General features: G+C 39.3%; 2 protein-coding genes across 5 annotated transcripts in view; both read right to left on the bottom strand.

Annotated features, from left to right (window-relative positions):
• The window catches only part of LOC308385631 (uncharacterized protein), a 42,387-nt gene extending 40,833 nt beyond the window's left edge, over positions 1–1,554 (bottom strand). The window contains exon 1 of one of the 2 annotated variants that reach the window (XR_013969589.1): positions 1,201–1,554. The gene's annotated coding sequence lies outside the window, so the exon portion shown is untranslated. The remainder of the gene's footprint in view (positions 1–1,200) is intronic. The other variant, XM_080864693.1, reaches the window with a different exon arrangement.
• Positions 1,555–4,829: 3,275 nt separating this feature from the next.
• The window catches only part of LOC308385635 (uncharacterized protein), a 102,851-nt gene continuing 98,770 nt past the window's right edge, over positions 4,830–8,910 (bottom strand). For 2 of the 3 annotated variants that reach the window (XM_080864715.1, XM_080864713.1), the window contains exon 4: positions 4,830–7,338. In XM_080864715.1, coding sequence (XP_080720841.1) covers positions 6,760–7,338 — 579 coding nt within the window. In that variant the 3' untranslated portion in view covers positions 4,830–6,759. The remainder of the gene's footprint in view (positions 7,339–8,910) is intronic. The other variant, XM_080864716.1, reaches the window with a different exon arrangement.

The raw sequence follows: 8,910 nt of genomic DNA, 5'->3' as shown, positions 1-8,910 counted from the left end.
CTTTCAACTCCTTCAGCCCCCCAGTTCCACCCCCCACCCCGACCATTCATAATAACAGAGGCCCACACCTGATCACCACTTCACAAGTCTCTCCAGCCCCCATGGTGCCGCTCTCCAAACTCCACCATTCCCCAAACTTTGATTCTGTTCATCTGGACGTAGCTTTTTGTGGGAGAAACGTTTCGTCACTCATCCAAGTGACTTCTTCAGTTTCAGCTGACTGCAGCTTTCCCCAATCTTCAACAGTGCATTTGCATAATGACTGAAACTAGAACCACTGAAGGAACAATGGGCTGGGAGGTCAGTTATTGAGCATTAATATGCAAATCCTCGTGATCATTGATCAACAACGTCTGATCGCTTGCAGCGACTCCCCAACTCTTTGTGAATGGTACTCATGGCCAATGATCAGCAGTCTTTGATTAATGAGCTTTGATCAGTGGTTTCAGTGCTTTCCTTCCTGCTTTGACTGCAGCTGTGTTTGACACAGGAAGACATTTTTACATTCTTCACGATTATACTTTATTCTTTTTGGGGGAAGTGCAGCTTTAAACCTTCACATGATTCAAGTCAACCCAACAAATCAATCTGAACGATCACAGGTGGGACAAACTTCTGTAGATAAAATAAAACCCACATTCAATCCACAACGTGATTAAAAACATGATTTCTCCAAATCACCAAGAGCTGCACATTAACCACCACAATATATTTTATTCTCTGTGCTTTCAAATATGAACACTGTTTACTTTCATCTCTGTTTCATTAGGTTTTGTTAACATCTTCCTGTGCATCACTTTACAGCAGCCACACTCATTAAAATGAGACTTTGTAGGAGTTCACTTCCTCTCATGTGTTCATCCACAGCAGCTGGACAATAAAGTTTATTGTGACCCTGATACTGCAGCAGATCGCTCTCATCCATTTCCTGTTATCACTTCAAATAGAAATGAGGCTGTAGAGGTTTGGTGCAGGCAGAAAAACAGCTGCAGGGACAATGAAAAGACTTTTCTGCTCCAACTTCTCCCAGCATGCTGAGCTAATGATTAGTTGGTGTTTTTCTCCAAACACTCTCTCACGCTTCTCTCAACGTGTTCACAATAAACTGTGAACAGACACCGAGGAGAGCAGCAGAAGACCTCATTCAGGAGCTAAACTCAACATGAACTGAACTCACAGTAAAGTTAGCTCGGTGCTTACCTTTAGATGAGCCCACAAACCGAGAGAAACTCCGCGATGAAGCTGCAACTCTTTCCAAACACAGGAAACAGATCAGGGAGCAGAGACCCACGTGGTTCACGCTGATCTCAGCTACGATCCAGGAGACAAGGGTGGGCAGATCGATGCAGATATCGATCCAAACGTTGGTACTACTTTATTCTCTTTGAATGAAAAAGCAGCTCTCTCTGCAAACACCTCCTCTTGTGGAGCATTCTTACTTTGTTCCGCCCCTTCTTCTTCTTCTTCTTCTTAGAAATTGTATTTGTGGTTGTCAAACAACAAAATGGTGAATTACCGCCACCAGCTGGTGTGGAGTGTGGAGTGTGAACTGGAACGTCGACCAGCAACAATTTACTCTCTTTTAAAAACTGGAATAAGGCCTGATAACTTTCACTTCTTGAGTCCTTTTGCAGTAAATCAATAAGATTCAGTTTCATTTTTATGTTACTGATGTTTTGAATCAGTTACCTTCTCACCGTGTAATATAACATGTTGTACAGTTTTCTCTTTTTTGAATGATTTGAATGGAGGTTATAATCCACCATCACTGAACTAAAATGAAACTCTTAATAGGAGGTAATTTTTTCTTAACGGTTATTGTCATGGTCCTGGGTCCTTAGACCCAGAGTTTTGTGTTTAATATTGGTATCATCTTGTGTTTTGGGTTAATTCTTGTTCTTGGGGTTTTTGTGTTTAGTGTTTTCTATACCTACCCATGTCCTCCCCCAGTTTGTGTTTTTGAATTTTTATATATATATATATATATATATATATATATATATATATATATATACATATATATACATATATATATATATATATATATACATATACATATATATATATATATATACATATACATATATATATATATACATATACATATATATATATATATATATATATATATATATATACATATATATATATATACACATACATATATATATATATACACATATACATATATATATATATATATATATATATATATATATATATATATATATATATATATATATATATATATATATATATAACAGACCTGACCCTGGCTTCCAAAACCCATGACTTTGTGCCTGTGACTTTTGCGACTTTCTGAGTTCTGTATATAGTGTGTACATTAGTTTTCATTGTAAATAGCACTGGAACAGAAGGGGTGAGCTGCCTTATTGTTTTCCCTTGCACTGTTTTCTCCTGTGGTCTCTATGGTCAACTGACTTAGTGAATCAAATGCCTCAAAAGACCCGATTCACTTTGGTGAGTGACTCATTAAAACTCGATTCAGTAAAAAGAATCAAATTTACCATCACTATTGCTCACTTGCTTTGCTCGACTGAGCGGACTTCCTGTTCAATAAAGGCGTTTCTAAAGTGCATTACTTGGAGCAACCACAGAGGATGTTGTAAACACATAACAAATAACAACTGACTGAGAATGATATTTTAGTGATACACTTTACAACTTTTAGTGATAACAGAACATTTTCAATAATTAATTAATTACATGTGTCATAAATATTTATGTAATTAATTTTTGCCACATTTAATTAATTATTTAAGGGTGTATTTAATTAATTCGTTATGGCAGTCCTGGCATTCCATAAGATTCAAGAATTACAGGATTTCTGTAAAATAAATCATGTTTACATGAAATAAACAGAAAGGAGTTGTGACAACAAAATCTCAGCAAACTATCTACTGGAGTGGTTGGTCACTGAAAGTGATCCACTTACATTTTGTTAATTTGGTGGAGGTTTGTTTGTTTTGTTCCTGTGAAGAAACGTTTGGTGGACAAGGCCACTGTTTGCTGATATTTCTTAAGGGGTGTCGCCAACTTGTAAACAGGTAACTGAACAATACATATGAAGCCATATGGGAGGAATATTCCTGCTGCGGTCAGTTGTTCAGTGTAGGGGATGTCCTGTTTTCATTTATAGATTGCCAAGCTGCTGCTTTGCCTGGATGGATTTCTGGCTGCAGGGCCGAGGTCCGATACACACGTGTTTATTTTTATTTGTTATAGGCTGGTTTAAGTCAACAGTGAAGAGCTGAAGATTTTTGTGACGGCTGCGGCTGCCAATGTTGTTTTGTTTATATGTTTTATTCCACTGTATAAGGAGGCAGCAACGCATGTATTGATTGTATTTTAGAGTGATTTACTTTTTACATTGTTGCAGACATTCAAGGCGCTGCGCAGAAACAAAAAATTTTCTTGCAGTTTTTGCATTCAACGCAGCGAGTTTTAGTGGAGACGACACTAAAGATTTTCCGTTTTATTTTGTGTTTCCCAGTTGGGGTAAAGTGTGTATTGGAGTCCCCCCCCCCCCCAACGTGTAATAAATGTTGATTAGTTTTTAACAGGTTCCCTGTCGCGCCGATCCTGTCTCCCACTTACAATCAGAGATAGGCAGTAACGCGTAATCTGATTACTTTTTTCAAGTAACGAGTACAGTAAGGGATTACTATTGCAAAAATGGTAATTAGATTACTGTTACTTTAACGTAGGAACGCTGCGTTACTGCGTTACTAAAGCCGTGATTTTTTGCGAGAATGTCTCATGACAGTGACGTAAGCAAGTGCGACGTTCGTGACAACAGCGACGTTCGTGACAACAGCTGTGTGGAGATCAACAATGGATCATATATCGAGTGCGGGAGAGAGTATGAGCGTGCAGCGTTTAAAGCGTGGAAGTACTGACCTTACTTTGAGTTTGATTCCATAAAAAGTGACAAAAACATTTGTGTCCGTTGTGCATGGGAAGAAAACTTCTTTTTACAGCGGAAAACCCTCCCCTGAACTTCCAAGCAAGCACCGAGTGTGCTACCACGTTATTGGAAATTCACAGATTCTTTCACTGACCACTGCGGCACACCTGCACCAGGGTAAACCTCCGCCTACCTCACTCCTGCTTTACAGGTGAAAATAAAGCAACAGGACCGCTGAGTCTTTGACTTTATTTATTTTCTGCTTTCGTTTTACTTGCATCTATTTGAAAGAGTGAGTGTAAACACAAAAAAATATTTTATTTTATGTGCTGGAATGTGCAGAAAATAGGTTTAAATGTTAAACTAATTTCTTCCAGTCAGAGAATGTTGCATATAATTAAATTTTTGCTTGATGCATAAAGTTAAAAGATTAAAACTAATAAAACAAGTTTAAAAAATAAACGTTTCCATTTCATTACATTTTGTATGATGGATTATGTAGAAAAAGTAGATTTAGGCTGAAAGATCTATCGCTTTATCACCTCTTCAGATTGTAAATTGTGTTTTTTAAAAGTAACTAAATAATTAATAGCTTTTGAATATAAGTAATCAGTAAAGTAACGGGATTACTTTTTGGGGGAAGTAATCAGTAATTAGTTACTGATTACTTTTTTCAAGTAACTTGACCAACACTGCTTACAATCATACAGTTTTAACCGTATTTCACGGCGGGGAGCACCGGTGTGTTTGTTAGAGCAGACCCAAAAGCAGACACTGGACGAAGGAGCTGGTTTGCAAACCAGCAGGAAAACATGAAAAGATGCAGGCATGACACGAACTTGACATTAACCAGGCAGACCAGAAACATGACAGATTAGACACAATCAACAACATGGTGAACTTTAATACAGGGGAAGATGACACAAAGGAGACCTACTAAACAATGACCAGTAACTACAGCTAAGGAACCTAGGATCTAATGCCAAAAGGACAAACTATAAACAAAAGAAAACAGAGTGCTGTGTCAACGGATCCAGGACTTAATAAAATCAAGTTTTTAAATTGTTTTAGGTGCTACTGTTACGTGTTTGATTCTATTTTGATTTAACATGGAACCCTTGTGAACTGAATGTGCCTACGGCTCCACCCTATTTCAATAGGTACCTCCCACAGGTTGCACTTATTCCGCCAACGATGTGGAGATCGAGCTGTTTTAGATTCAGCAAAATCAAGGCACTCAAAAAGATCCTCTGGAAAAGATTAAAATTCTTGGAACAGAGTTTAATACACAGAATTATATCAACAGGAAGAAAATACAGTTTTTCTTGCCTTCTGGCAGCTGAGGCGAGAAAAAAACAATCCCAGGTTGCAAAAACTTCATTAATATAATTGTAGATAATATTTGACCTAAATATGCGGGTCTTGTGATTTTAAACATGTAGGTTAGATGCTTATCACAGTGATTCCATTATGTAACCACTCCAGTGTATGTATAGTGTATACATGTCAGTATAAGTCAAGTGTATACAGGTATATATGTCATACAGTTGCAGTGGCCTCATTGTTCTGACAAAGAAAACTAACCTATCGACTACACTACACAATGGAAACATGGTAACAAATAGGGATGGGAATCCTTTAAGTTTTATCCGATACCGGTGTCAAACTGGATATTTTGAAACCGTGCCGGTGCTCGAACCGGAGGTTAAAGAATGGAAAACACAAACTTTATACAAAAACCTCTTGTGTTTTTATTTTTAGCAGTCTTTTTCTGCAAAATGATAACCAAGTTAGCCTTTTCTGTTGATACAACATACCTCCTTTGGTTGGAACCGGGGCTACACTGGCAGGGCTAGAGACCAGGACTCCACTCTTTGGGTTCTTGGGGGATATTACTAACTCCGGGTCCGATAACAGGCACCACATCTGCAGTAGATGTGCTCGGTGTGAGGTCTTGCAGCAAGCTATCAAATACGGTGCATTTTCTAGCTTTTACAAAAACGCTATGCATCACCAGGTGCTTCATCAGATGCTGTGAAGTACAGCCAGACCTTTGAGTGCTTCGCCTTGGGCATTTTTAATCTGTAGCTCTCTGTTGCAGGGTGTTTTGGTACCATTCTTTATTCATGGCTGTGTTTGGGGGCAAAATTATGAGTGAGCCCACTCGCTTTACTGTTGGCATGACACAGGACTGATGGTAGCGCTCACCTTTTCTTCTCCGCTCAAGCCTTTTTCCCAGATGCCCCAAAACAATCGGAAAGATGCTTCATCTGAGAATATGACTTTGCCCCAATCCTCAGCAGGCCATTCACCGTGTTTACATGTTTTTTGTTAAATTAAATCATGTTAACATGAAATAAACAGAAAAGGAAAATTGTGACAACAAAATCTCTTTCTGACTTCTTTAGAAATATATATTTTTCCAGCTCCAGTCCGTAAAGTTAATCTCCAACAAGTAGGACAAAGGATCACCTGCAGCTAAGACGGGATCTACCCTCAACCTGAGCTCACCTGGTCCACCAGCCCTTCATCCAGCATCACCAACAGCAACACAACAGCCCATCAGATTGACCAGCAGCTTTACAGCATCAGCAGTTCTCTGATACTTCCAAACAGTGACATGGATCTATATTACATCTGTGCAGTCAGCACTGGCAGAAACAGGAAGAGAGCAACCTTCAGAAAAAGAAATATTAAATCCATCCATCCAGCTAGTGGAACATTTTCATCAGATCTTTACAGGAGATTACATCTGAACTCTGTGGAGCCTGATCTCAAGGGTTTTAAGTCTGACACTGAAACCAGTAGAGGATCTTTCTGTCTCTTCAGATTCACTGTGATGGGAGCGATTTCAGCCCTGTGTGATCACGCTGATGTTTGCACAGAGCAGACAATGAGGTGAATGTTTTGGCACATTGGTAACAGTGAAACAGTTTATTAGTAACGTGGGATCGTTTGTGTTTGGAGTATGAACTGAGATTCCTGAAGCTCTTGTCACACTGGTCACAGCTGTAGTTTCCTTCCATGTGTGTATGTTCATGATTGTTACGACTACCTGGATGTGAGAAGCTTTTGTCACAGTGTCTGCACTTGTATGGTTTCTCTCCTGTGTGGACTCGTTTGTGTGTTTTAAGCTCCAATGCAGAGATGAAAGATGACCCACACTGATCACAGAGGTGCTTTTTAACCCCAATGTGAATCAGTTCATGTCGCTTTAAGTCAGCTATTGTGGGGAAGCTTCTCCCACATTCTTTGCAGTTTTTCAGGTTGTCTCCAGTGTGTTTACGTTGATGTCTTTTTAGGGTGTCTTGTCGACTGAAAGTTTTTCCACAAAGGTCACAACGAAAGTCTTTCCCACCACCACGGTGATGACAGGGTTGAGAACTGGATCCATCTGTGTCGCTCTGCTTCTAAACAAAGGCACAAAGACAGTGTAAGTCAGTCCTTCAACATTTTTATCCTGAACGTCGCCTGAAATAAAGAGCATCTCTGCAGACGTACAATTACATTTGGCTGTTTCAGTTAACACACTCAGTTTACTGGGCTGCAATAACTACAATACTACCAACATAATACTACAGTAATACTAAAATCATAACTGACATGAAAATCTGAATAATCACTCAGAGCTGCTTTTCCATGCAGTAGAATTGCTAACATGCTAACACAGTTTAATGAGCAGTGTAGGAGCCATTCTTGGGTTAATACCTTATGTGGTCACTAGAGGTCACCTTTTTCTGTTTTGATTATGTAATGTAAAGGTATTTAAGGTAGACGCACGTAATCGGCGTCAGGTGTGTCATTGAGAAGGCAAACAGTTTGTGACCGTTGCGCTGTTATGCTATGTCGATACGGAATAGAGCTGGGCGATAGAACGATAACGATATGTATCGCGATATAACTTTTACTCGATAGAGAAATTAAGCTATCGCGATAGACCTCGCCGCTCTTGTCCTCTTAAAAAAAAAAAAAAAAAAAAAAAAAAAGGTCAGCCAATCCAAATTAAGTAGCGCAGAGTCGAACCAATCACAGCCGCAGCGTCACGTCGCGTGACTTGTTACGTACCGCACAAGTGCCAAGCCGCACGTGTGTTTGTTTGGGAAGCAGCCAGCGCGTAATGGAGGAAATGAGTGCGCCGACTAGAAAAATCAACCGAGCGTGACCGAAGAGAAAACAGATGATGGTTCCAATGCCGGAGAGATTGTCGAACGGAAGAGCCATAGAAGTTCCGTAGTTTGAAGGTATTTCGGCTATTTCAAGTCTGACAAAAATAGAGTAGCGTGCACTGTAAATTGTGCCGAAAGCAAGTCTGCAAATACAATAAACTGGTGCATGCGTCACACTGCGCCACGTTATTGTTTCGGTGAAATGAATTTCTACAATACTGTTACTGTTAATTCTACTCTCTGCAGTGTTTAAATGCTTACATATACACACAGTTACTGTCCCTCCACACATACGACTCGGTTCTGCTTCTATGCCCCAGCTTTGTTTACTTTTTCCCACCGAGGCTTCTAGACTTCTGATTGGCCAATATTTCTGCACGGTTAGGAATCTAGCGCCACCTGCTGCTTTGGCATGTTCATAGCAGCGTTTTCCTTCATTTCTGCCTTTATGTGTGGACGGGATTATTTTTTTAAAACGAAAACGGAAAATCTCCGTTTTCAAAAATACCCGTGTACGTGTGGACGTAGCCTCAGTCTCTGACTGGAAGCGCTAATTCGTCATTCGGCTTTTGTCAGACTAAAGTAACTGTTAAAACTGTTTGAAAAGCTCAGCTATACAACAAGGAGAGATTGAGAATTTCCTTTTAGTTCTCAGTTTATTTGATATTGACAAAAGCTAGTCAGTTTTGTCTGTTCTTCTGTAAAACAAACTAAGATTTATTTTTAGAATTAATATTTTGCTTCTAAGTGGAATTGACAATTTAGTCTGTTTCGTTTGTTCTATTTTGAAACTTAAACGCTTTAGCGGCTGCCTTT

Source organism: Rhamphochromis sp. 'chilingali' (genome assembly GCF_963969265.1).
Source record: "Rhamphochromis sp. 'chilingali' genome assembly, chromosome: 18".
In the NCBI taxonomy this organism is placed as follows: domain Eukaryota; kingdom Metazoa; phylum Chordata; class Actinopteri; order Cichliformes; family Cichlidae; genus Rhamphochromis; species Rhamphochromis sp. 'chilingali'.
The sequence above is the reverse complement of the archived record's forward strand: the minus strand, read 5'-3'. Positions and strand labels throughout refer to the sequence as shown.